The sequence below is a fragment of the Cyrtonyx montezumae genome, unplaced genomic scaffold (assembly GCF_038088225.1).
Source record: "Cyrtonyx montezumae isolate F1298 unplaced genomic scaffold, pur_monq_1.0 scaffold_13, whole genome shotgun sequence".
Classification (NCBI taxonomy): domain Eukaryota; kingdom Metazoa; phylum Chordata; class Aves; order Galliformes; family Odontophoridae; genus Cyrtonyx; species Cyrtonyx montezumae.
Genome location: NW_027071859.1, coordinates 2,008,880 through 2,036,781, shown reverse-complemented (window position 1 = coordinate 2,036,781; position 27,902 = coordinate 2,008,880). Strand labels below are relative to the sequence as shown.

The following is a 27,902-nucleotide window of genomic DNA, read 5'->3' as shown; positions in this document are numbered from 1 at the left end:
AAAAAGCTTTACTGTGCATCTAGAATATGTGTAAGGGCCACTTGTGCCAAACTGCAGTTGTGTTGCTTGGTAATCACTGAGGTAGATGTTTCTTCAGATTTATACTGAAGCTGCACATTTTTACAATGATGTCATGCTTGAAACTCTGGACAGCAGTGAGTATATGTTCAGTGGTATTTATAAAAGCAGCGTTACCCTCGTGTGTGAAAAGGAAACAGCAAAGGAGTGCTGGTAATTTTTTCTAATGTTAAAGTTCAGCCCATGAAACAGCACAGTAAGCCTGTAGCTTAATTTAGAGAATTTAAACATGAAATCACCGTTGCTTGTTTTTTGTTGTTCTCAAACCTAAGGTTTTCCTTATAAGCACGGATCATATTTTGCAGTGGCTTTCTGTTAATGCAGGAAAACTATTTTCCAAAGGTGGATGGAAGTTGGTGGGTTGATTTTCTAAGCTGGGAAGGCACTGCTTGGAAATGAGAGAACAACCAAGATCTTGAAAGGGCTGAGCCAACCGGTTGTAAGAAAGAGAAACAGTATTCTAATAGGGTTGAGTTGTTTCTGGGAAATGGGAACGCGTGGTCGTGCAGAGTTGAAGATCATTTTTACCTCAGTTCTGCTCAGTGAAGAAAACTTGAAATGGTGCAAAGAAGGAACGGAAGCACTAAGGACAGTTAGAAGCCCACGTAATGCATAGGGCTGAGGTGTAAAGCAACGTTTTAAAAGTGTGTTGTGCCTGCACGAAGGATCCCAATTTTTAAAGAGTTTGAAGAGAGCAGAAGTTTCGTTCCGTTGCAGAGAGGGACGAGAATATATTTTGAGGTGGGACACGAGACTGCGGAACATCGCTGTTGCAGGTGGTGGCTGCTAATAAGAAAGCAACAGTTGGCGTAACTCTTGGTGTGGAAATGATTGTGTATTTTCCATGTCAGAGGGGTTTGAAGGCAAAGGTGTGCTCATTTTTAGAATAAAATACATAGTCTGGTTTGTTTTGTGTGTGTTTGTTTGGGGGATGCTATGGCTGAAACGGCCGTATTCTCATTCTTGCTGAGTTTGAACAGAAAGCAGAGCCTGTCCTAAATCACATTACGAATTCTCTAGCGTTTGGACTCAAAACGTTCGTTGTTCTGCTGCGAACGCAACTGTGACTGCGGTGGGAAAGCATACACCGGGGGAAGCCGGAGTTGGGTTTGGATACTGCCCAGTGACGGGCTGTGACCCCCAGCCAGCAGTTAGCACTGAAGGCCCTGGTCAGTAGCTGACAGGACGGTGTTAACATCCTCCCATCGTGGGGCACATCTCCTCAGGAGGCGCCTGCGCATAGCAGCTAACCTATTCCCTCACGCCCTGCGCATGCGCACGCCCCGCGAGCTCTTCCCCCTCCCCGCCCTTACGGTTCTGCGCATGCGCAGAACGCTCTAACAGCGCTTGCGCGGGGTTAAGGCCGGCGCCGCCGCAGCGAGCGGCTTTCCTTTCCCGTCGCCGCTTTTTTCTCCGCAGGAACTCGAGCCCCTTCGCCGCCGAGATGCCGCGGATTATGATTAAAGGCGGTGTGTGGCGGAACACTGAGGTAAGGAGTCGGTTCGGCTTTAATTTCTCACCACCCTCTGTTTGTTTGGGGGGGTGTGGGGGGGTGTCCAGCAGCAGTGCGCAAGCGTAGGTGGGGGAGGGGGGCGGGGGGAGGAGGAGGGTGACGGCGCGCATGCGCAGGGGGCCCTTCCAGCTCGGGGCTTTGCACTACGGGGCGCAGCTTTCTGCTAGCCCGCATCTCCTGCCGTACATCCGTGCTGTCGCCGGAGGGCAGAGCTCGGCGCTGCCCCTCCTCTCCCTGCGAGGAGCTGCAGTCACCATGAGGCCTCCCCTCGGCTCCTCTGCTCTGGGCCCAGCAGACCGAGGGGCCTCGGCTCACGTGTCTTGTCCTCCAGGTCCTTCTCTTCTGCCCTACTTTGAAGCTATAAATGCCTCCCCCCCCCACCTCTTTCATAGAGAAACCACCCTCGCGGTCGCTAAGGGACATGTGTGGGCCGTATTGCCCTCGGAGATGCCCTTTTCCCAGGCTGGAGCATGCCTAGTAGTGCACAGGCAGAGCTCTTGCTCCTTGGGGAAGGGTTGGAGGGAGTGGGAATGTATTACCTGTGTGGAAATGAAGGCTCAGGGCAGACTTCATCACTCTCTACAACTACCAGAAGAGCTCTGTAGCAAGGTGGGGATAGGCCTCTTCTCCCAGGTGACAGTGAGAGTGAGGGATAATGTCCTTAAATAGCACTAGGGGAGGTTCAGGTTTGATATTAGGAAAAATTTCTTCTCTGGAAAGAGCAGTCAGGCATTGAAACGGGCTGCCCAGGAGATGGTGGGGTTACTCTCCTTGGAGGTTTTCAATAAATCTGTAGATGTGGCAGTGAGGGATGTGGTTAGTGAGCGTGGTAGGGGTGGGTTGACTGTTGCAGTAGATGATCTTAGAGATCCTTTTCAACTTCAAAGATTTTATGATTCTGTAAAATAGAGAAGATGGGTATTAAAATAGAGAAGATGCTCCTCATCTGCAGCCCAGAGTGTTTTATGCATCAGAATCTGCATCTTTCAGAAAAACAAACAAACAACAAAGCACAACTCCCTTGCTCTCATCTTTGCCATCACGTGCTTTCTTAACTGCAGTAACACAAAATTTCAAGGGTGTGAAAATTTGTTATTAGATGGCACTTTCAAAGCAAAGGGTGGTACCTGGTGCTGTAAAATCCAGAATTCTGCAGCAGTATATTGCAGACATCATACATGTATGTGGTTCCAGAAAGCAACAAGTATGAGTGGAAGATAAATATGCTGTATACTTGCTGGGCCTTTAAGTGCTTGAGATATATAGCAGATTTTTAATTGTTCCTAAATTGGAGGTCAGAAGAGAGTCCTTACTCTCTTCCTATGGTCATCTAGAATTGTTAAAAGAAACAGCAGTAGGTCAAACAGATCTTTGTTTCCCTCCAGAGATGAAATAGCAGTTTTAGTGGTATTTAATTAACATTGTGGTTATATGTACATCATTAAAGATGCTCAAAATGGATCGGTGGTGCCAGGTCCTTAGGAAGATGGCTGATTATTTACAAAAAAAAAAAAAAACAATACTGTTTTAATTACTATGGCTGTTGCATTCCCATGTAGCACAAAAGACAATTCAAAAAGTAAAGAAGCATTTAGAGATGATTGTTAACGCTGTTCTTTGAATAGAAATAATATAAATCGTTTCCTGTGTTGTCTTCTTGAGCTCAGACTTGCAGGTTGTCATGCTTTGTAACAGTACGCATTATTTTTGTTTGAAGGATGAAATTCTGAAAGCAGCTGTGATGAAATATGGCAAAAACCAGTGGTCTCGTATTGCTTCCTTATTGCATCGGAAATCAGCAAAGCAGTGCAAAGCCAGATGGTAAGTGAGAAATGTGCCTGGGAAGATGGCATCCCTAATTAGTGGCAACTTAGAAGTGGTTGCAGATGAATTGATGTCTGCAGAGGAACAATAGCTTTGAGATCGTTTGTTTTCTTTTATTCTGGGTATTACAAATTCCTGTGGATTGAAATTAACGTGAACCAAAGTAGCCAGATGCTCACTTCAGCAGTGACTGCTGTGTCAGCAAATGCAGGATTGCTTGAAGAAGGCGTGCACGTGATTTTTTCCATATTTACTTATTTTTAATCAGAACAAGTACTTCCAGTGAATGGTGCTAACCTCTCCTGGATAATTTTTTAATTGTTCATAATGAGAGTTTCAGCAGGGATGTGTGACGAGGTTTGGAAATCTCATTGTGATTATTTGAGGGAACACTGTGAATTAGTTCAAGACAAATCAGTGGATAACTTGGAATTGTCCCTCTTTTCTCATTTTTCAACAGGTATGAGTGGTTAGATCCCAGCATCAAAAAGACAGAGTGGTCACGAGAAGAAGAAGAGAAGCTGTTGCACCTGGCCAAGCTAATGCCAACCCAGTGGAGAACCATTGCCCCAATTATTGGGAGGACGGCTGCGCAGTGTTTGGAGCACTATGAGTTTCTGCTGTGAGTTTCTGCTGTACTAGAGATGCACAGCAGGAGGATCTGCACAGTTTGTTGTGTTGATGCATCAGTCTATTACGTTCAAGAATGGTGGTTTTGAGTAGAGCAAGTACTTAGCTTAGCAAGTCCCTAAGGAATGTTTCTTTACTGTTGATGTGCTTATCTTGAAGGAGGAAGCACGTGGAAATTAGGATAGCAGGCTGGAATAGAGCTCAGGGCTGATGCACTTTCTGAGCTTTGGTTTCAGGTTGATGTGGGTATTTTTTGTCCCTCTGGTAAGCCGGAGTGAGTATGTGAGGGAGAGGAAGAAAGCAAACAGCAAAAAAATCATGCTATTTGAAATGTTTGAATGTGCAGCCATCATTTCTCTATGTTAGGGCTTTGCACCATGAGAATGAAAATGTTGTTCTCCCTTGTGAGCTTTTTTAATTCTGATGATTATCAAAATGTAATGTATGATACATGGTACAGGCTTACTGTTTTGATCAGTCTGTGGGGAGGTTTGAGAGAGAGGTGGTGCTTATTCACCTGTAGGGATACAAAGCCTGTTGTGACTTATGTATGATATATTCTAGGGACAAAGCTGCTCAGAGAGACAACGAGGAAGAAACTGCTGATGATCCTCGGAAACTTAAACCTGGAGAAATTGATCCAAATCCAGAAACCAAACCAGCCAGGCCAGATCCTATCGACATGGATGAAGGTAAGACAGGAATTTGTTTACTCTTTTTGACAACTTACCTGATTTCTTTGTTTTCCTTTTTACAGAGGTTCTGTACTCTGGAAGTTTTTTGTGTGTGTGTGTGTTACTTATTTTTAATTCCTCCATAAGGATCATTTTTCTGTTTTTATCTTATTTATGTGCTTGGCCAATTGGTAATGCTTTTTCAGTTTTCCAGCTTTCTCATTTCTTTTTGTCATCTTGACTGGCTCTTTGTTACTTTGACAAATGCCCTGTTGGTGATGATATTCTGCATATTCATCTGTTCATGCTTCCAAGTTGCATGCCCACAGAAGGAAAACACACCATGGTTTTTTCTTGCACAGAATTGCACACTGGAAAAATACCATGAATGTGCCAATGGGGAACAGTCAGAGGTTTGAAAGTATGGCACTTTTGGATTTCAGTAGCAAGTTAACCAACAGTGCTATTGGATCTAGGTGCAAGTGGAGTTATTTGTTTCATTAGTCCCATCAGTTTCCATCTTTGTAAATGTACTTTGATTTTCTCTATTAGTTACTTTTTTACTGTAGGCATTTTTACTTGAAAACTGTTTCTTCTGACTATCTAGAAAATATGTTGGAGCAGCTTGGGAGAAAACTAAAGTTTAGTGATCAGAATTTCTGTGAATACGTTGATTCATTCTGCTTTTAGAGATTGCTAATCTTAATGTCACTTTTTGTCATTGCAAGTGCAAAAATTAACAGCCGTCTTTATATGGATTATTGCAGATGAACTTGAAATGCTGTCTGAAGCTAGAGCTCGTCTGGCTAATACACAGGGAAAAAAGGCAAAAAGAAAAGCGAGAGAGAAGCAGCTGGAAGAAGCTAGGTAAGATATGCTTGGTTTTAGATACTGGGACTTCTTTCATGGACTCTGAAGCATAAGGAATGTAGAAATTCAGACACAGGCGTAAGAATTGGACATTTTGGTAGTTGGCTGTGGCAAGTTAATTCCTGTTGTATAAATACATCCAGCCTTATCACAGCAGCAATTGATCAAATAGTCCCAGGCCTTTGGAAACAGGAGCCACCTAGAGATGGGCACTGCAAATCACACAGTATCACTGTCTGTTCAGGCGGCTTGCTGCTCTCCAGAAGAGACGAGAACTTCGAGCTGCTGGGATTGAGATACAGAAAAAAAGGAAAAAGAAGAGAGGTGTGGATTATAATGCAGAAATCCCGTTTGAAAAGAAGCCTGCACCTGGTTTTTATGATACATCAGAGGAAAACTACCAGATTCTGGATGCAGATTTCAGAAAGCTACGCCAGCAGGACCTGGATGGAGAATTAAGATCGTAAGTATGTGTTCTACTTTGGTGGGGAAAAGTGTGTTTGAAAAACCAGCAGTTAAACAAAAACCATACATGTGTATCATAATATGTGTTAAATGTAAGCATATATTTATTTAATATAAACAATATAAAAATCTACGAGCGTTTATCTGCTCATATGTATAAATAAAAGCATATGAATGTAGATGTAGTTGACATGTGTACATATAAACACAAAAAGAATTAAATAGCATAAATCATAATTAAATTTGATTGAGATGTGTGAAATACCATGTGGGTAGGTGTGTTTTCCATGTGACAGACACTAGTGCAGGTCGTTTCTGCCTTTCTGAAATATCTCTTTAACCTTTTTGCTGTGAAAATCAAGGTTCTTACACACATCAGAGCTCTTTAAGTGGAAATCCTGACATTTGTTGAAGTTCTCTTTATTTTGGCTCGTAGTATTTGGAGTCCTTTCTCAAAGTTGAAACATTAATAGTACTGCTTACAGTAACTTATTTACTGCTTACTGCAACTTATTTGTTGCAGTACTTTTGATGCAGTTATTTAAGTATTTTTATACAGCAGTCTTAAGTAAGAATTTCCTTGAAGACTTCATTTCTTCCTGTGGCTTCCCACTCCAAACCTCAGAACACACAAATGAATAATTAAATGCACATCTTCAGCAGAAGCCATATGACACACATCTAATTGTTCAGTAACATTCCTTGTTACTTCTGCTGAGGGTTTTGGACTGGGAGAGTAGGTTCAGTACTACAGACAGTTTGGCTTATTAGCTCGTGATATGATTAATCCTTTCTCTGTGGTTCTTAGTTCAGAGGGTCTTTTAGAAGGTTCAGACTGCCATGGATTTCTGAATTGCACTTTCACAGGCTGAATCCATTGCTGTTCATTTAACACTGAAGGGAACTTAGTTTCCACGTCCCACAGGAAACATTCTGTCTTCAGCAGCTGCTAGAGAGACCTTTCTCATCCACTGTAGCTATCTCAGATCTTGGACTGATATTTCATCTTGCTTCAGTGAGCCCCATTGATGATAGCTGAAACAACCAACCACTTGTTGCCTAATTTTGTAATGTAGAAGCATTACGATGCTTTCTTGTAGGTTCTGCTGCAAGATCAGTAGATCATGTCTAATTGCTTAAATTCTGCATGGTTATTTAATTCTTCCTGATGCTTCATTTCAGCATATTTTGTTAGGGTACAGCTTTGTTGTTATTTGTGTTATTTTGTAGCTGCTCTAAAATGATTCTCTTGTCCATAATAACAGTGAAAGAGAGGGAAGAGAGCGCAAAAAGGACAAACAACACATGAAACGAAAGAAGGAATCAGACTTGCCTTCAGCTATTCTGCAGACCAGCGGGGTGTCAGAGTTTACAAAAAAAAGAAGTAAACTAGTGCTTCCAGCACCTCAGGTAAACAGTGCATCGTAAACCATTTAACCATTTAAAAGGCCAAAGCCAATCAACAGTTTGTGTTCTGTCAAGTCAGTCTTGTAATCAGATGCATCTTATTATGCCTTGGTGTTTTCTCTTTGCTGGAATACACAAGTAAACCAGAAGGAATAGCTTTATCTAAGAAGGTTGTTCTTGGACTCGTTTTTAAAGTAGACTTGGTGGGAAATATCTAAGGGAGAATACACTGTTGTGTGTTTGAGCCTTCTGCATCAGGGAGATGGGGTATACCTTGTGACAGTGGTATTACAGAAACATGAGGTTTTTTTAACTCGTTTTAGCATGGACCTGGCACTAATGCAGTGCATATCTGGGAAGGAAGTAATGGTGTGAAGCGTTCTGCTGAAACAAATGGGGAGTACCTCCTGACATGCCACGTGGATTTTGTTTTTCTAAAGATAATGCTTTCTTCCGTTGTTTTCCTTTCAAAGATATCTGATATAGAACTTGAAGAAGTTGTAAAAGTAGGCCAGGCAAGTGAGATTGCGCGCCAGACTGCTGAGGAATCTGGCATTACAAACTCGGCTTCCAGCACTCTTCTGTCTGAATATAGTGTGACCAACAACAGCATAGCCCTGAGGACTCCCAAAACTCCAGCAGCGCAAGACAGGATCCTGCAGGTACAGTTTAAATGCATAGTTTACTCTTCTGCACTGGTCAACTGAATAAAAGGGAAAGTAGCATCAAAGCATTCCTTAGGTGGTGTGTGTTACTGGGGTTTGAGCTGGTACATGCTCTGCAGGATGCAGTGAAAGGCATGGATGCAGATCTGCTCCTGATACCACGTTTAGCAGTAACAATTCTCCTGATATCTTGTGTAATTTTTGTTTGTGTAATCAAGCATCAAAAATAGGCATGATGTTCTCATCCTTAAAACAAATTCCCTTATGTTTTTTACAACTTGGTTTTAAATATTCACCTTTTTTTTCCTCGAGTTAACCAGAACTAATTGATTCAAGAATATTTTCCTAGTGCTTCATTGGCCTAAAAAGATTTTAGGTGGGGATTATCAGAAGCATGTTTGTGCAGCCTGCAAATTACATTTGTGTTGCACTGATTTGTCTGAATGTTTGGGTTCTTTCAGAAACTGATAGAAGGGAAATGCCTAAATTAAGTAATTGCAGAAGTAAAAACAACGTGCTGATAATGAATAGTACTTCAGTTTTTGTTTCATGATAGGAGAAAAGGAAGAGTTCTTGACTACACAGAACATGACCTTCTAAGTCTGCCTGCAGTGCTTTTAGAAATGCCCATGTTCACCATCAGCTGAACAGCTCTGACATGACATATGTCTCAGTATCATACATCTGTATGCAAAATTTAGTGGATGGATTAGTAGTATTGTGTGAACTATTTGCTACTGTATGCAGTAGTTTAATTACCTTAGCTTATATTTGTAGTGCCTTAATTCTTCATGGTGCAAAGCAAAGTTATAAGTGTGGGGGGAGATCTTACCTTTGAAAGTGCAGTTTGGATGGACTTAGGCCTTCATTGATGTGGATTTTCAGGGTGTCATCATGATATTTCTTTAGGAAATCAGGATCTCTAGGATTACTGATGAACCTTGTAAATCTATGGAGTCTAGCAAACCAAAATGGAAATGCAGATTAAAATCCCTTTCAGCATAGCTGTGGTTTGTTAATATCCACTATATTGGTGTAGCAGAAGTGTTAAACATTTTCTACAAATTGATTTGATATTCAGGTAACTCTTCAGATGTTCTTACAGCTGGTGAACCTGTTAAACATTCACAGTAGAGTACAACTCTGAAAATCTTAGTAACATACTGTATGTGTTGTGTGGTTTACAGGAAGCACAGAATCTTATGGCTCTCACAAATGTGGATACGCCCTTGAAAGGAGGCCTGAACACTCCCCTGCATGAAAGTGACTTCTCAGGGGTAACCCCACAGAGGCAGGTTGTTCAGACTCCAAATACTGTGCTTTCCACACCATTCAGGTAAAGCAAACTCTTCTTCTAGTGGGTGCTCAGCCAAGAGCATTTGTCTGATGGGGCAAAGGAAGTGGCTGTCTGTGTGAAGTAACAGATCACTTCAGAGCAAATTTTAGGTCCCTTTATTTCAAGCATTCATTGAACAACCTTTTGATTCTGTGTTCTTTGCAAACTCAGCCATGTTATCTGAATTGATATTTGTACCATATGTCATTCAGTGGAGTTTGGTCCAGGATGAGGTCTTCTGTAGTGTAAAGCAATATAAACTGTACTGGCTTAATACTGGAGTATAAAGAAGAAGGTGGCGTGTCATTCCATCTGTGGATTCTTTTCCAAACTATTAGCTCTGAGTTGAAGGTGTGGGAGGTCCCTTAGCCAAATCCATTTGGAATTTTTGAAAAGCTGGGGTAAATATTTTATAAGCCATATAAATCCAAAATTAAATATTCCTTGTATTGCCAATCTAAATAGCGTGGGCTTGTTGGTTTAACTCTGAGAGTGGGTCCTGAATAAATACATATCCCACAAGAGCCAAATACCATAGAGCTAAAAAATAATATGCTTTGTACGTTTTGTCTGTCAAATTTTTCAGCCTAAGATCTGTTTTTACTTGGTCCTGCCAGTAAAAGTGAAGAAAATGAAGTAGAAATGAAGTTAAAGGGACCTTTATGGCATCTTTTCAAAAGCAATTTTATTTTGTAAAAGCCCTTTCTTGTAACAAATCTGCACGAATGATCTATTGGAGTCAGTGAGGTGTAGAGTGACTAGAATTTGTCCTGGGATGATCTGGATGCTCTTTTGGGTCACTGTATATTAAAAAAGTATATATTTTTTGAGGTATGGAGGTTTTGTTCTGTTTTTTTAGCTTCTGAAGTTCAGACTTGCCCATGTAACTGCAGCAGCTTTGTGTCAGCTTGGTTTGTTGGTAAAATTCTATGTCAGTGTAAAAATCCAATACTTTGAGAGAGGGGGAAAAAATCCATTATGTGGTTAACAATGAATAAAAGGAAACTAATTCTTTAAGGTGCCAGAATTACAGAGTCACCATCTAATTATTCAGGCAAATAGAGCAAGTATTTGAAGTACACCCTTATATATATAAGATATATATAATACGAAACATTCATTTAAAAACACAAAAATGTTTTCTTCTGCTTCTTTAAGTGTCTTACCACATCTTATTTTTATTTTTAAAGTTTTTATTTTTTAAACTTACCATCCCCATGTGATGATCTCTTGCCTACTTACTTGTGACTTACCTTTCAAGGAGTAGGTTACTGGAATAATCTAGAGGTGAAGCAAGTAAAGGCCATGGAATTTAAGACTTAATCAATCTTTCCTAACCTTGTGTGCTTAAAAGTAATTAGTGTAATGTACTTATCCTTGTATTAGCAGTGAAAGGGAATCAGCACCTTCAGAGTGATTCATTAAGCTATAAGATGGGACAGCTGTTAAGCCCTAGGACTTCAGAATGAATGACTTGCCCCAGGTGGCAGGGAGATCAAAGGTTGTGTTTAAATCCTGATTACTGTATCCCAGAATAGCCCCAGGATAATCATTTCTCAAAAGCAGCAGTAGGGGTTGATGTAGCTCCTGAAACTTGTCTTGATGGAATGGTGCGTTTGGATTTCAGCTTAATAAGCCATTGGTTACACCTTGATAGGTTTAAACAAATTATTTTGTTACTCTAATTACACCTTAAGTTTTCACTGCCTTGTGGACAAACACACTGAGAACTAGATTGCATTTATTAGTTGTATCATGTCATTTTTTGCAGTGCTCAGACATTGGAAAGTAGAGTTCTTTGGTGAAAGAAAGAAAAAAAACAACAAAACTGTATTTGCACTTTTCTCTAGAACGCCTTCCCAAGGACAAGAAGGATTAACTCCTCGTGGAGGACTAACTCCTAAACCTGTGTCTGGTACAACTCCTGGTAGAACTCCACTGCGTGATAAATTGAACATCAACCCAGAAGAGGGAATGGCAGATTACAGCGACCCGTCTTATGCAAAGCAGATGGTAAGAAGTGGAGTCAAGTGCTATGTTAATTTTCAGGGTTTTTAATTTGTTATCTTCTAGACAGGGCTTGATTTTATATGAAGTGTTATTTCTGCTGCTTGTCTGCAGGTCTGTAGTCATCACCTGGTGAACTCAAACCCGTGCATTGTCATAACATCAGTAGTTCATTTAAAAAAAACCCAAAAGCTGAATTATTTCTGATTTTAACAGCTTTGACTGTGCCTAGTGAAAGCACTCCAGAATTATTCATCAAACAAGACGTAGTTAAGTTTCAGTGCTACTTGAATCTTTGAAGCTAAGCAGGAAATGTAACTTAAAGAAGGATTTAGTTTTCCTACAGTCTTCCTCAGCCCTCAGATCCTTCATCATCCTCACTTGCCTATGGGACCTTTTAATCTGTCCTGTTAAAAGCCTTAGCTAAAGGAGGTTTTACCAGTAGTAGCACTTGTTTTTGAGATACCTAGTAATCTGAATGCCATCCAGACTCTTGTGTTGGGCAACAGATGTTTTCATTCCTTCAGACTGTGCTAGAGGTGCCCTGCTAATTAGTTTTGATATTAAAAAGGTCTTCTAATTAATAGGTAGCACCTTGGGAACTCCTTTTATGTGGCTGATTCTGATGCCTTAACAGATTTCAGATGTTGCCCACAAGAGCTATTGATGTTTTTCTTTTTGGGTTAGCTTACAGTATCTACTTCAACTTCTTGGTATCCTCATCTCACAAATAACTTTCTGACATCAGAGTTTCCTGCTAGCTTGATGGACAAGGCTTATTTGATATCCTTGTACATAATTTGGTTCTGCCTCAGCTTGTTTGAAGTAAAACCTTTTGCTGTTGGGAGGAATGACTGGCACTTTGGGTTCTTGATGAGCTGACTTCCAGATCTGGCGGTGTTTGTTCCGTTTTCCTTCATTGTGACAATCCTCAAGTCTGGGAGCAATGAAAAAAAAATGTTAGGCTTACAAATATGTGAGTGTGAATGCATTTTCATGTACTTTCAGTTTCCTAAAAGGCATTTTTGTGAATCTCCACACTTGTTCTGACTGCTGGAAGGTGAAGCTGCCGTGTTGTTTTACTTGAGTATATTTCAGCTTGTTTGAAGATTTCATTAGCTGTCTTTAATCAGGCTATCTGTTGTTTATTAGCATCAGACAGATTTATGTGGATAAATTCTGGGTAGTGGTTTGTAGGTTTGGTAACGTACCTCTTTTCTCAGGCCTCAGAAATGCTGGTTTTATTGGCTTTGTGTAATATCTGTGTGTTATGTCCTTTGATGCAGATGAATGGAATTCTGTCATATTGTTAATCAGTGTATGAATTCAGAAACATATTTTATCACTATTCCAACAGGAGAGAGAGTCTCGGGAACACCTGCGTCTCGGGCTCATGGCCCTTCCTGCTCCAAAGAATGACTTTGAAATTGTTTTACCTGAAAATGCAGAAAAGGAACTTGAGGAACCTGAAGTAGATGAAGCCTTTGTAGAAGATACTGCTGATATAGAAGCCCGCAAGCAGGTAGGTATATGCAATGCAGAAAGTGCCTTTGCTTTAAAATAAAATGTGGTCCTTTATGTTTCTCAGATTCATGCACGTTTAGGGGAAGTCATACAGCTTCTGTAGAATAAGAGAATAAAATGTGCATGCTTTCTACCCTGCCATCAGAGTGAACACACACATCTAAGCATAATCAGTTTTCACTCTGAATCATTTTCCTAGCCTGTATATGCTATATAGCACTCCCTTTCTTTTATCATAGTCTTTTTTTGCTCCCTCGAGATAAAACATAAAAACATTTTTTCAGAGAGGCACGTGCTTAATTTTAAGCATGTGATTATAGTGCTTTTTTCAGTTTCAGGTTACACTCAAGGTTAAAAGTTATTGTTCAGAGGTCCTAAGAGATGCATCCAAATTCAGGTAGGCTGCTAGAGCACACAAAGATCACTGTGCAGTGAACTGGTCACAGTTTGTAGGAGATTACCACAGGATTATCCAAACAGAGAAATTCTGAAATAGATCCTTCTTGTTGTTTCAGAATTGTAGGAGCCTGTAGAAAATAATAGCTGTAAATTTCTGTTCAGCTCATAGATAGCTGTAGTAGCCAGTATTTTCATTTTATATGTAGCTGGAAGGTGGAATGTGGGGAAAAATATCATGTTTATGTTTCAATGTTGGCTACAGATTTAAAAATCTCTCTCATACTGTCAGATTTCAAGCTAAAAGGGTAGATTTAGATTGCATATAAGGAAGAAGTCTTCTCTTCTACAGTAAGGATGGTGAGGCACTGGAACAGGTTGTCCAGAGATGTGATTGATGCCCTGTCTCTGGAGAACTTCAGGGTGATGCTGGATCAGGCTCTGGGCAGTCTGATCTAGCTGTGGTGTCCCTGTACATCGCAGAGGAGTTGGACTAGATGGCCTTCAGTGGTCCTTTCCAACTCTAAGCTTAGATTCTGGATTTCCTATCCGGAGAGTTAGAGCGGAATTAAAACTTAAATGTGGACAAATTGATAAAGAACTATATTTGGGGGGATGTAGCTTGAAATGACATTTTAGGATTGCTATCCTCTTAGTTTGCTGTTCTCGTTAACATTTGTGATGGTAAATTATGATGTCATCATATAAAGTGTGAACTGTGTCTTGACTTTGGGTTTGTAACATCAATTCCTTGTTATTTAAGGGATCTTTACTGCAGTAGTCAATTAGTATTTATATCACCTATATTTATAAAAAGCATCTAATTTTATTGCAGTAGCTGAAGTAACCTTTAGCATGTCTGTCTAGGCTCTCCGAGAAGCAGAGCGTGCCAAGGAACTGAAGAGAATGCATAAGGCTGTTCAGAAAAATCTACCAAGACCCTCAGAAGTAAGCAAAAATAACATTCATTTTTAAGGAAAAAAAACAACTTTAATTGTTATAGGAGGAAACACGCTTTAAGTACATAGTGAAAGAATAAAATCTTCATTTTAGTATGCTGATTTCAGCTTTTCACACTGAAAATGTTATGAAATTTTTCATACGCACAGCTGAAAATGTGACTGGATTCAGGTTGCTTTATCTGTGTCACACAGCAAGGGTTTGTGGCACCACTTCTGTTGGATTTAACTGATGGAGAAAAATCTTGTTCAAATTGAAGGTAACACACAATGTTTATGAACCTGTTTTTTTTTATTCTTATGCAGGTTAATGAAACAGTATTGAGACCTGTGAATGTAGAGCCACCTCTAACAGATTTGCAGAGAAGTGAAGAGCTAATAAAGAAAGAGATGATTACTATGCTTCATTTTGATCTTCTACACCACCCATTTGGAGAACAGCCTAGTGGTAAGAAGGGGAAAGGCCCAGGATTTGGAACCAACAATGCAGAACATATGGCTTACTTGGAACAAAACCCTTATGAGAAGTTCTCCAAAGAGGATCTCAAGAAGGTGAGAACTGCACAGCCTAATTACCACTGACCTGTGGTCATCTTATGTCACAGTCCTGTAATCTTAGGGAAAAAAAAAAAGGTGGAGTCAAGCCTGTGCTGAGTTTGGGGATCTCTTAATAGAGACTGAAGTATGACAGTTTTAGCCAGCTTACCACATGGAGCTGTAGAGTTATCCAGTTATGCTTCTCAAATTTGATCCAGCAGTGCTGTGCTGGAGCAGAGCCTGCTGAGCTGTGGCAACTGATCTTAAAAACATACCTGCTTAAAGTGCTGAATAGGCAGAGCAGGTTGTCACTGAGTGAAATGAGGAGGCTGTCTGGGTGTTTTGTAGTCCCAAGCCGCATAGTCTTGTGCCAGGGCCTCCAGTTAGGCTCTTTTATGTAAGCATCTACAGATGTTGCATTTGCTGCCACATGACAGACAGACACACAGTGCTATGGTTAGCACTTCTGAGGAGCTTCACCTGTGAACTTGTACCAGTAACCTTTTACCAGATGCTTAGAGGGATGGTGATGGAAATGAAGGTAAAAATCACATGCCACTAAATCATCTGCTTTATACTGGTTCCTTCTATCTGCAGCGTGCATTCTGACAATAGTTGTATCTCAGCACCTAGATCTCATTTTAAAGTGAGTTTATGGATAAGTAAGCAGATTTTAAAGCCATCTCCTTGACCGTGTTTGACCAATGAATCAAGAGCCTAAAATGGGAAACACTGAACTGTAAATACTTCCAGTTTGCTGATAAATGAAAACTTTTACTGGAAAATTTCTTAGCAGGAGAAATTAAAGATGGAAATTGCAGCTAGATCAAGAATCTCACTGTCCTGCTGATGTCAGATTATTGCATTAGGAATACTCTCTGAGTGCTTTCTCTGGTTTGTTTTGAGGTGGGAGAGGAATTCAGTTTTCTGTTGCTTCTCTTAAAGACTTTTGTGTCATACTTCAATTAGTTTTTGTCTGAGAAATTCAGGATCTCTGGGATGTTTTTCTCCTACCTGATGGTCAGAAGCTTTTGCTCCCCTGTTCCTTCTTGCTGCATAATATTAGTGTGACACCCCCTCTTTGTCTAAAAAAACAGAAACCAAGTAGTTTTCCTGTCTCTCAGCTCTCATGTGGACATAGTTTGTTTAGATTTTTCTTCAGTTGTTTATAGAATACGTTTCTACCTAGATCCCTTCATAAAATGCTCCTTCCTTTTCCAGATGTGTAATGTTCTTTTGGGGAGGATCAGCCATGGTGCTGAGCACAGTGATGTGAGCTGTAGAGCTGTCAGCTCTCCCAGCTCAATAGTCTTAAGTAGTCTTTAAGGTGTAAAAATAGAGACTAATTCAAAGAAAAGGTTTAATTTTGTCAGGTGTGGCTGGAGCAGTACTACCTTATCTGACTTGACCATCCAGACAAGTAGTTACTTTTCCCAGTATCTCTGGGATCATCTACACTTGTGATACGGTTTTATGTACTTCTTGGGCAATGAGCAGTTACAAAATATAGGTTTGTTTGCTATGAGATCTGCTGATTATACAGAAATTAATGATGCTGTGGTAAATCCTGTTGAAGGGGTGGAGGCACTGTCAGTGAAATCTAGATCAACAGCGAGTTGGGTGCATACGTGGCTGTGTGGGCTGGATTCTTTGTCAAAAATATGAGTTATGACTACAACATGAATCTTTTCAGTCGGTTGTATTGTTCTTTGTAAACTTTGTAAACTGACCTGGTGTCAGGAGAAAGCTCTTATCTCAATAGTAGTTCTCAGCAGACAGAATGCTGCTTGTCAGTGTGTCCTTTGTTGATGCGTGCACATCTCACAGCTCATCTGTTAGTGCTTAGTTCATTTTCTGTACTGTATGGAGAGGGACAAGCAGAAGGAAATGAAAAGTGATTTTTGTGTCATAGAACAGCTGCTTCTGTCTTGTGAAGTTCTCCCACCCCTCGAGGTCCCTGCTTTTATCTGCGTTCCTCTGCAGCAGGATGAAGTATCTAGTTGTGCCACAGCTTTCTTTAGCTGCAGCAGAATGATATCAGATTTGGCCAAATGATGAGGGATGGTTGAGGTGTGAACAGCCTTCTAGCCTGGGTTTCATTTGTGATACATAGCATCTGGGTTAGATTTCATAGTTAGCTTAACCTGATGGTGAGCTGTTGGTCTGTAAAGAACTACCCCTGTGGATTGCACACTGAAGGACTGAAAACAACGAGGAATTTTCTTGTACCCTGTGTTTTGTAACTGCAGTTTATTTCTCATCATTTTCAACAGGCACAGGATCTACTGGCACAGGAGATGGAAGTGGTGAAGCAAGGAATGGGGCATGGAGAGCTCTCAAGTGAAGCTTATAACCAGGTGTGGGAAGAGTGTTACAGCCAGGTGTTATATCTGCCCGGACAGAGCCGCTACACAAGAGCTAACTTGGCCAGCAAAAAAGACAGGATAGAGTCACTTGAAAAGAGGCTTGAGGTCAGTGTCACTTTTTTCTTGTACACTTCTGCACCTGCTTTTTTAATTCTAGTGTGTTACTTACTTGGAATTTATTCAGGTCTATTGATGGCCCTCCTTTGGAAAAGTTATTAGAGAATTCCCTTCGTGGCTGCAGAGGTTGTAGAGGTGTTCACATTGTCTTCTGTCCTTTCCTTTAGAAGTATTTCTGCATTATTCACTGGCACAGTGTTCTCTGGACGTGACAATGCACATCTTTACTTCGAGGGTCAAAGAGCACTGGAACAGGTTGCCCAGAGAGGCTGTAAAGTTTCTGGTGACAGTCAAAACCCACCTGGGTGATTCCCTGTGCACCCTACTGTGGGATGCTGCTTTAGCAGGGGGTTGGAATTGGTGATCTCCAGAGGTCCCTTCCAGCCCCTGTGATTCTGTGATGTCACCCACTTTTTTCTCAGTTGGAGAGCAAGTCAGGCTCTGCTCTCCTTTAGTTCAGTGTGGCATCTGTGCAGTTTCCTGTATCACTGCTATCAGCAGGTAGATGGCAGGTCTCTCTGGTTCTGTGCTTTGTCTCTGGTAGTGGGCAGTATGAGGTATTTCAGGGAAAAATGCTTTACAGCGGTCTCTCTGTTCCCAGTTCTCTCTCAGGTTCTCCTTTAAACTCAAGATTTGTTTTCTGATTGATGGAAACTTGATGTATGTAAAATATTTTACTGTAGTCTATCGTGTAGATGAAAGTTCAGCCAGTTCCAGTGGTGCCCCAAAAAGAGAATAGTGATTGTGATTCTATTCCCCTTTACTGGGAAGAGCTAGGCTTATTTTATATGTGTCCTTTAAGCTTAAATTTTGAGTTTGGTGTTGTGCATTTGCTTAAATATTTTCTGCAAGTACGAAATGACAGGTCAGATAGCAGCATCTCACCTGCATGAGATGTGTCTGCATGTAGTCTTAGTACTATGGGAATGTGCTGGGACCAGGGGTTGAAATTAGCCCTGGCTTTGAGGAGTCCTACACTAAGAGTGGGTTTTCTGATACTGGATAGGTTTTTTTTGTTTGTTGGTTTCAGCAGCAATTATCAGACTCTGTCTCTTGTACTTAATCAGTTAAGGGTGTGTGTGAGGAAGAAATTAACTGAAGTGTGGTCCTTTTGGTAGTGATTACTCCTTGCACTGCCCACACTACACAAAATGCAAGGCTAGATAGCTTTCATGATAAAAGGTAAGCTAGTTTTAAAGGGCTTCTTTGCACAGAACATGTGTTCAGACTTGCAGTAAGTCGTTAGATGTTTTCCAGAATACAGTTTTAGCCTAAAAGATTCTCTAAATTACACAAGCATGGGATTATTTCCTTCTGTGATAAAAGGAAACTCCATTTTCTCCAGTTCTCCTGGAGTTACACATCAGTGTAACTACCATTGCTACAAGTGAACTGCTTCAGACAGCTCTTACCGCCGAAACTACAGGTGACAAGAGTAGTCAGGCTGAATCTTCGCTTGATTCATGTGAGCTGCAGAATGAGGGTATGTTTTGTAGTATCTGTTGATTAAGGATTCAGTCATTAGTCCACGGTTTGGGCTGTAAGCAGGTCATGTCCACGCAGCCGGGTAGGAGCAGCTTGGCGTTGAGTGCTTGTCGTGCTGCAGCTCTCCCAGCAGAGGGAACCACCGCCCTGCCTAATGCTGCCTGCTTCTCAGTGTGCTCTCAGCCTGCTGTGTTTTCCTGGCAGCTTTGTGAGCACGGCAGCACCCAGCTTGCATGGCAGCAAGGGGCTTTGCTGGCATCCCACTAGCAGTCAGAGGGCTGTAACTCGTTTGTTTACAAATAATTTGGGAATTTAAATATCCTACACCCAAAACTGCGTTAGAAGTGTGTTATTAAAGCTGCAAAGTCAAACAGTCAGAGTTAGGGAATGCACAAGCAGCCTTACTCTGGCAGCTTTAATCTCCCTGTGCATGCACATTATGAGGCAGTCTTTAATTTCATGATTACAGCCTAGTGTTTTTTTCCAGACTCATTTACTGCTCAGGACGGATGGTATTTGCTTAATGAGTAGCTATTGAATATTTTGTTTTCTCATCATTGTTCAGTGTGTGGCCTTCTGCCTTTATGCTGCAGATTATTTCTGAGGTCTGCATCTTCTGTGTGGGCTTCCTTGTGCTGTTCATCTCTGTTCATCTCCTCCCAGTATTTGAATAAGTGGTTGTCAGTGGTATGCTCATTAAGGATAGCAAAGCAGGGTGAGATCTAAAAATTATCTGTTGCATTTGTTCATTCTTTAAGTGTACGTTGCTCTCTGGTCAGCTGAAAGGCATCACACAAGCTGAAAGCTCTGTTAAGAAGAAAACTTCCACTTGCTTACCAGCATCGTGTGGGACTCCACAAAAGAGGTACAAATCACAGCTAGCTTTGGCTGTGATCAGTTGCTGCAATCATCAAGCTCTGTGTCTTGATAACATCTTCAGATGAGCTGAAAGCTTTGAGCCCTGCTAGTGCTTGCTGCATTTAGGGTGAAGCGAGAGCAAACTTGTTGGTGCCTTCAGTACGTTGGCTACAGGTGCAGGGGCAGGCCTGGGCTGCCTTTCACTGGTGTTTGTGGAGCTCAGGTGAACTTTGCAGAATTAAATAGGAGCTGCAAAACTCCTTAGGTGTATGCAGACTGTGGTTCAGTGCAGCTCTGTTGCCTGACCTATTTAGAAAGCACTTCTTAAAATAAATGTGTATAATTCTCAGAGTATAGAGTGCCAGATGAATTGTTCTAGTTATTAATAAATCAAAAGCATAGCAGTTCAGTGTACAAATAAGGATACAGTAGTAAAAAAAAAAATAGGATCAACTTTTTTTTTCCTATCTTGTTCCTCAGAAGTGATAAATTCTGCTTTCTTTTTAAGGTTATTCTAAGGAATGTTGTCTGAAAGCAGCGTTGGTTGAAGTAATTATTTTAATGGGAAGTACCAGGCAACTGTAATGAAAACTAAGGTCATTAGTTCTGCTTTCAGTACCCCAAGGTATTTGCTTGTGCTCTGTCTCCCTTTGAGAGAAAACAAAAACTGTGAAATAGGGTCTGCCAGCAACAACAACTGATAGAGGTCAGCTCCTGGGATGTCCTCTTCCCTTTCCTACTGCAGTGAGACCAGTAGGAAAAAGCCATAACTGCCCAGTGGTAGGTGCTGGGGATGGCTGCACCTTGGGTAGTCACTGTGTACTGCTTCCCTATGGGACTGCTGACACTGTGCAGATCCTGTGTGAAAAAGCTGTTTCCAGCACCACCTTCACAGCCCAGCAGTTGTTGGTTGCATTTGATGGCATGGACAAGTGGACACCTTTCTCTCATTGGCCTCTCTTCGGTACCTGAGTGATTTAGTGATGGCAGCCTTGTGTGTGTGGACACCACGTTTATCTTTCAGAAATGATGCTGTTACTGATGGACTTGAGGCAAAGCAGAGCAGTTGTGGGGAGCCTCTGGCTGGTTGGATGTCTTGCCCAGGCATCATAATGCACAATACAATGATAGTTCTAGCATGGAAATATTGGAACATACTTCTATGTACTACTAATTCTTCTCATGTCTCCTTTGAGTATTTTAGGCTCTGTAAATGGGGAGAGGGTATTTTTGGAGTCAGTGTTTTTTGTCCATGCAGGTTAGTCTGATTTCACTGTGAGTCAGTGGTACAGCTTGCTTTTGTTTGAATCCAGGTGGGATTTCCTGATCTGTGCAGCATCTTCCAGAAGGGTGGTTTGTTTGTTCCAGGGTGGCCATTCTGCAGGGTTAGTCCTTGCAGAAATGGGGGTTTTCTCAAGCACAGTGGCATTGAGTAGCTATTTCAGTTCATTGCAGCAGCTTGCATTTGCTTCCTTTCTAAACACGCTTCTAAAGCAAGCTCTTCCTACCCTGGGGTGCGTGTTAAGCTAGGAACTGTATCAAGTGATATTAGAGGCATCTATTGAACAAGCTGGTTGCTTCCCTTTGTAATTCAGAGCATGAGACATTGTTGCCAGCATTACTTTGTATTTGAAGAGTTCATAATGTTGGCTTTGCAGCTTTCAGATATTTTTATTAACATCGTGGTGGTGATGTTCTCATGACACTTGATTGCATCAGATTAAAGTCCATACAGCCTTGCAGTTGTGTAGGGCATATACTTTTTTTCCTGCTTCACACGAGTGGATAGCAGCTCCATTAGGAATTATCTTCACCTCTGTGTGAAAACAACTAAAGCCACTTTTAACTACTTAGCAGAACGGCAGTCTGTGTTGTAGCTAGGATGCTCTAGTGCCTCAGCTCATGCTGAAAAGCAGCAGTACCACTGTGTTGTCCCCTGGATCTCCCAGTAATTATTTCACCCCTTGTAGCAGTGCTCCTGCAACTCCACATTAAGCTGATTTTTGTTCCTTGATCTTCCTTGCAGAAGATAAATGACTTCTGGATGAAGAAGCAGAGCCCCTTCTGTAGCAGCTGGCTGTTAGGTCAGCTTAACCTGTGGCACGTCACATCTTCACTTGCAGGATTTGGGATTATGTATGAGATCCATAACGAAGCTGCTGTCTGTAACCTGTGATGCAGTAAATAAAAGTTCTTCTGTAGCCAAGGATAACTTAGGTCTGCAGTCAGAAAAAGTGCCCTGCCTGAGAAGATAACTGATTTAGCCAGAAATACATTTTCTTTCTAGCGTGTGTGTACTCACTGCCTATTTTTAAGCAGGTCCCATGAGTTCAGCTTCAATACACCTCATTGTAGCCTCCTAACTAAAACAAAACTGCAGTTGCCTTAGGCTTCCCTTGTTTTTGGTGGAGAGACAAGGCACCTCCTGAGAGCAGCTCGGCCTGCCTAAGAGTTGTATTTCCCTCCCGAGGCTTCTACTTTTCTCTTTTGATTACAGAGGCACCTAGAGCATCTCAGATAAGCGAAACAAAACTAGGTCTTAATGTCTCCTTCAGTTCCCCTGTCTCTGGAGCAGGAATAATGTCTGCTTTATGGAATTCTGTGAAGTTCTGTTTGCAAGGCACTTGCAGACCTGTGTCTGAAAATCACTTCCTAAACCCTCTAAACCTTAAGTGTGCTTGTAATACCTGGAGAGTAATCTTTTCAGTTCACTGTTTGTTGCGTGGAGCTCCTCATCTTTTGCTTTTTAGAAGTCTGCAATAAAAACCAGGTAAATCCTTTTGTTCACCACAAAAGGTCTTTGCGTGCCATCACTGCTGGAAATTGTTTTTTTGGCAGAGGGAAGTAAATACTGATGTGGTGTCTTGCTGCAAGCTGGCTCATCTGCAGATCTGTTGCTCATTAGAGTCCTAATGTGACATTCACAGTTTGCAAACATTGTACCAGCTTGAGTTGCTGCTCCTGAAATAACTCGCCTGAGTATAGTGTTAGCAGCTGGAAATGGAGTGCTGGCGACTTCTGCAAGCTCATCAGGACACTTCTGTGTGCGCTGGAAGGGAATCAGGCAGTCTGCTAACTCTCAAGACTTGTCAGAGACCAGCCTGAGAAGTCTTGGTGTGCAGTGATCCTTCTTGAAGCTAATAATGCCGTGCTCATTGCCATGTTATCTCATTACACAGCAGCAACCAGTCGGTGCTTACAGATAATCAGAGCTGTTATCCTGAGGTAGTTGCTGGCTGTCATCTTACTGCAGTTTCCTCTTCTAGACAGAGGTGAAAGGTTTCAGAAAAGCTTCCTAAGAGTTCATTACCCGATTTTCTTTTCAAGCTGTGTTTCTGCTGTGAACGTCATTTGTGGGTATCACAGACAGTGCTGCTGGATGGTCTTAAAAGCAGTTCCCAAACAGAAATACTCAAAACATCCTTTGGTGTCATTATTTTAGATCAGGGTGGCTGCTAAGTTACCTGGTAACTTTCTGCCTTAGTGTACATGTAGGAAATTTGAAGTTATGGAGTTAGGTGAGACCCCTTGGTCTTTATATTTACCAACTCCTGTTACTATGCTTGAAGAGAAGGCATCATAATTTCTGAAAACATAGTTCACGTGGACATTACTCACGGGTTATTGGTTTTGTCTGTGGATAGAGACAACAGCCTGCTGATATCAGTAAATCATACTGATAAATCATCATGAATTGATGTTTTTAAGTAGAGCAATTAGTGAGTTCCTATATAAAGACATGCTATTGGTACCAGCAAGCTTGTTCAGACAGATCACCTAAATATGTACAGAGGTTTCACTGGTGTTCAGTTATCATTGGCCCTGGGATGGTGTGAAGTTTTCTGTGTTAGATGAAAAAGCACTGCTTTTCAATCACTCTCTCTTTGATCTCGATGATGTTTTCATAAGCCTGTGACTTCTGCTGTTGCTCTGTTTTGAATGCTCTTCCTATACCAAGTCCAGTGTCAAAAACCAGTCTCCATTGTCTAGGTAGGTAGGCATGGAGGAAGGCTCTTACATGAGAGGTTTGGGATGGGTGAGTCCTAGTGCTTCCCCTGAGATGGTGGATTGTTTTACCTGTGTGTGCTATTCCCATTTTGCTGAAGCTGGCACAGTAGACAACAGAACTGAAGCTGGCCAAGAAGCAGTACAAAATAAATAACTAAGTGGAGAAATCTTTGCAGTGTCTTTACGTTTTCTGCTAGGCTCAAGGGGGAAATGGTTGTCAGATTTTACTGAAATCCATTTCTTAGCTTTAAGCAAATAATGTAGACTACTGTTTAAACACACCTCTTCATAACTGCTTGGAATTCTTAGCTTGGTATCTGAGCCTTAAAATTTTACGAAGCCTGAACTAAAATTATATGCAGTTATTGGCATTAATGCAGCAGTCAGCAATTTTTCATAAATAGCATTTGTTACAAAAGCAGAGACCTCCTTTTGACCTTCTGGTAGTAGGCCCTAAAATCTTGTAGCTGGAAGAGAGGAGGAGAGGTGGTGAGTGTTCACATTGCTCTCTGTAAGCAGGGAAAGAAGAAAGGGCTGTTATTTCTGGTTTTTAAAACTTGATTATTATTATATTTTCTTTAACATAGCAGTGAGGCCTGTGATAGTCTGAGGTGGACAGGGAGCTGAGCTAGGGCTGAATAGCAATGGGAGCTGCAGTAGGTAAAAGCAAGAATTTATATCCAGTAAAAAGCTGGAAATATTAAGTCCACTCCTCAACGTCTGAAAGCTTCAGAATCCTTAAGTAATCAAGGTCAGATTTTAACAGGCATTAGATCTGAACGAGTGTTTGTTTTCAGTGGAGAAAGGGTGAGTTTTCTGAATGGTCTTAACCTGTTTGAGAATAATGGCATTCTGATTGGTGTTTCATGTCACACTATCATCTGTAATGCTGTGAACCAACACAGGACAGTTGGTCTGTGTTACATTAGACCTCTGTTATAAATAAAATCCTGTTTGCCTGTGCATCCATCTATTCCACGAGCTCTAAATGTCAGGAGTTCTCAGCACGCATTTCTCATCCAAGAAGCAGTAATTGGAAAATAGTTCATTTACTGCACAGCTATATTTGTTGTTGCAGTAATAGCATATTATTTACCAGGGAAGACATTTAAAGCTTTCATACTTCTCCATCAGAGAGTATCCTCACAAATCCCTAATCTATTTATTTAATTTTCTCTGGATTTATATAAATATTGAAAAATAGGTGCCTTTCCGTATATTTAAAGCACCTTGGGCATATGGTAAGACTGAATTGCAAACAAAATCTGAAAAGTGTAGCAGTCTGCATCTGTCTCCCCAGGAGCAAACCGAGCAGCTCCAAAGGTCACATTTCTCTTCCACTCTCCCATTAACAGTTTTCTCCCATTACCCTCCCCTTCTTTTTTAATCTCTGCATCACATATTAAAACTGTTTAAAATAAGTGAATAAATTGTTAACAAGCAGGGCACCTGAGAGAAACGTGCAGGTGGGGAAAGGTGTTCATACTTATCCCAACCCCCCAGGCTCCTGTGTCAGTGCTTTGGTAGACAGGTTGGTGAAATCCACTTAGCAGTAGCCTGGTGCATGGTGCTGCTTATAACATGTTGTAGCATGGTTATGCTTGTTTATCTTTCCATTGTATCCCAGGTGGCAGAATTTCAGAATTATCACTTGTCCCAGCTCTAGCTTGTGGCTTTAGAGGACTTGAAACCAAGACTTTTAAATCAGCATGTACCAGCTTGCACTTAGCAGGCAATGCAAGAAGGAGAGTTTCACTTCTATTGTGCCAATTGCTTCCTGGTTTTGGTACCACGTTTTAATCTCATCACTTTGTCACATCTGTTGTGTATGGTATTGGACTGTAAATTGTGGCTTTTGCCACTCACCTGAGGCAGCTGATTCATCATGCTATCTCAGTGTCTGCTAGCTGAAGATAATCTTACTTTCTTGCTTTGAGATCCATACAGGAAAAGCCCTGTGTAAAAAGCAGTGTTACTTGAGAGGCCACTGAGGAATTGGCAGTCTTATAATATGGCTTAGGAGGGAATAATACTGCAACACTATAGCACTGCAGTAAATCTGAATGGGAGATCTGATAGATAGGTGAGGTCACTTCGTTTTAAGCCAAATCCGATTTCACTTCTTTGCAGTCTCATCCCCTCATGCTCAGAAATGAGCTGAAACATGTGGCTGTTTTTGAAGATAAAGAATATAATCTAGAAAAAAAAATATCTGTCTGGTTTTCCTTTTCTGAGGCACAGAACATCTCCTGTGTGACTGAGGGGTGGCATACCAAGCTGTCATGTACATGTCTTGTCTGCCTGTGTCACAACTGCAACAGTTCCAGTCTGTAAAGCCATACTCCTGATGTATAATCACCCCTTCAATAGCCTACTTGCACTGTACAGATTTTAATCTAGAAATCTCTCGTAGGTTGTTGTAAAATGTGCTATGTATGATGTGTTAATAGAAATCAAAGAGCTCCAACTCCGTGCTGTGCAGCAGAGTTTGACTTTTTTTTTTTTTAATTCTGGATAATTAAAACAATTCCTGATTTCATTCTGGCAGATAAACAGGGGTCACATGACAACTGAAGCAAAGAGGGCTGCCAAGATGGAAAAGAAGCTGAAGATTTTGCTTGGTGGCTATCAGTCTCGAGCAATGGGCCTCATCAAACAATTGAATGACCTGTGGGACCAAATAGAGCAGGCTCACCTGGAGCTGCGTACGTTTGAGGAGCTGAAGAAGCATGAAGATGCTGCTATTCCACGGAGACTGGAGGTGAGATTCCTCAGTGTGATTCCTTAGGTCAAATACAGGCATTCTGTGGAAAGGATATTTTTACAAAGCAAGCTCATGGCCTGAGTTTGTACTAAGTTTTAATGTTCTTCTTAAATTATCCTTTTGCCTATTACCAGGCTCCTCTGCTGAGCACTTCACTATCAAAGATTCTGTGACATATTACAAGCTGGTACTAATCTACTAGCATGTTCTTTGACTTTGTTTTTATTTCATTTCCTCATGTGGTTTATTTTATTAATCTTCTGCTATGCATGTCTGCAGAGGTTCCGTGTCTATCTTAATTTGCCTTGTTTTGTTTTTAATTACTGCTAGAACTTACAGTAGATCTGCAAGTTATGTAAAGCTTTCTATTACCTTCAGTCAGTCAGACCTAGTTTATAGTGACGGTCTTTTTGTTTTGAAACCTTGATTGTATTCCTCTCTCAAACTGTGCTGTTATTGTCAGATTTGCAGATAAATTGACTTTTATAAATTCATATCATAACCCCATTTTGAATCTGGCTTTTGACATGGCTCACGGTTTCAGAAGCTGTGTAACTGTATTGTAATTTCAGTTTTGAGCTGTCCTCAGAGTTCAGGCTCTTTGCCTTGTGTCCTGTCACTTGCTGACTGTCTTTAATGATCCTTGGCCATTGTCCCTGAGTAATACCAACCAGCCTTGCTGGCTCTGACTGATCCGCATGACTTCAAGGAGGAAAGAGCAGCTTCAAAGAGAGGTACAAGAGTGAAAGGATATAAAATGAGCTGGCAGTTTCAGAACTAGCAGAAGCACTCATTCACGTGCTGCAGCAGTGGTGGAACTGGGCCTGTGGAAGGTGCTACTGCAGGATGCTGTGTTAATGAGGAAGGTTGGCTAACAGAGGTTCTAACAAACTCATGGAAAAGAGTAACAGATAACTGTTTTAAGTACAAGGAGCTGCTTGTGGTGGTTTCTAATCTGAAAGCTCTCTTTTTGAAGCATTTCATATCAGCTGCTGTCAAAAACAGGATACTGAAATAAGCTGACCACACCTCTGAAAGAACTGAAATCTAACCTTCGTAGATGTGTGGCTGACTGGTTAACTGTTTTCCTTTCAGTGTTTGAAGGAAGATGTGCAGAGGCAGCAGGAGAGAGAAAAGGAGCTCCAGCAGAGATTCGCTGATTTCATGTTGGATAAAGAGACTTTTCAATCAAAGTATTAAAGCACAAAATTCCTTTCATCACTGATGTAATGTTTTTCAGGTATGCAGATACTTCTCCAGCAGCTTTTGCCATCAGTTGCAGAAAGCAAGTGTAGTCTGCTGTTTGCATCTTGTCCAATTTTTTCTCTTTACTGGACTGTTTCAGATGTTCTAGGTATGAATGGCTTTGTCAAGGATTTAAAAAAAAAAAAGGGTTGAAATCTCGAACTTTAATAAAAA

The 27,902-nt window shown here is 41.2% G+C and overlaps 1 protein-coding gene across 1 annotated transcript; it reads left to right on the top strand.

Annotated features, from left to right (window-relative positions):
• The first annotated feature begins 1,477 nt into the window (after positions 1 to 1,477).
• Positions 1,478 to 27,902, top strand: CDC5L (cell division cycle 5 like). The gene is made up of 16 exons (XM_065730411.1): positions 1,478 to 1,567; positions 3,309 to 3,412; positions 3,876 to 4,037; positions 4,610 to 4,737; positions 5,487 to 5,586; positions 5,834 to 6,052; positions 7,320 to 7,464; positions 7,935 to 8,123; positions 9,314 to 9,462; positions 11,313 to 11,475; positions 12,827 to 12,991; positions 14,257 to 14,337; positions 14,655 to 14,900; positions 17,159 to 17,356; positions 26,268 to 26,480; positions 27,579 to 27,902. The coding sequence occupies exons 1-16, from the start codon at positions 1,523 to 1,525 to the stop codon at positions 27,681 to 27,683; spliced, it is 2,412 nt and encodes an 803-aa protein (XP_065586483.1). The 5' UTR covers positions 1,478 to 1,522; the 3' UTR covers positions 27,684 to 27,902.

Excerpts from the sequence above, each read along its gene's own strand:
- CDC5L (XM_065730411.1), top strand. The coding sequence starts at position 1,523 with ATGCCGCGGATTATGATTAAAGGCGGTGTGTGGCGGAACACTGAG. Across the intron at positions 3,413-3,875 it reads AAGCAGTGCAAAGCCAGATG|GTATGAGTGGTTAGATCCCA; the intron begins GTAAGTGAGAAA and ends ATTTTTCAACAG. Across the intron at positions 7,465-7,934 it reads TAGTGCTTCCAGCACCTCAG|ATATCTGATATAGAACTTGA; the intron begins GTAAACAGTGCA and ends TTCCTTTCAAAG.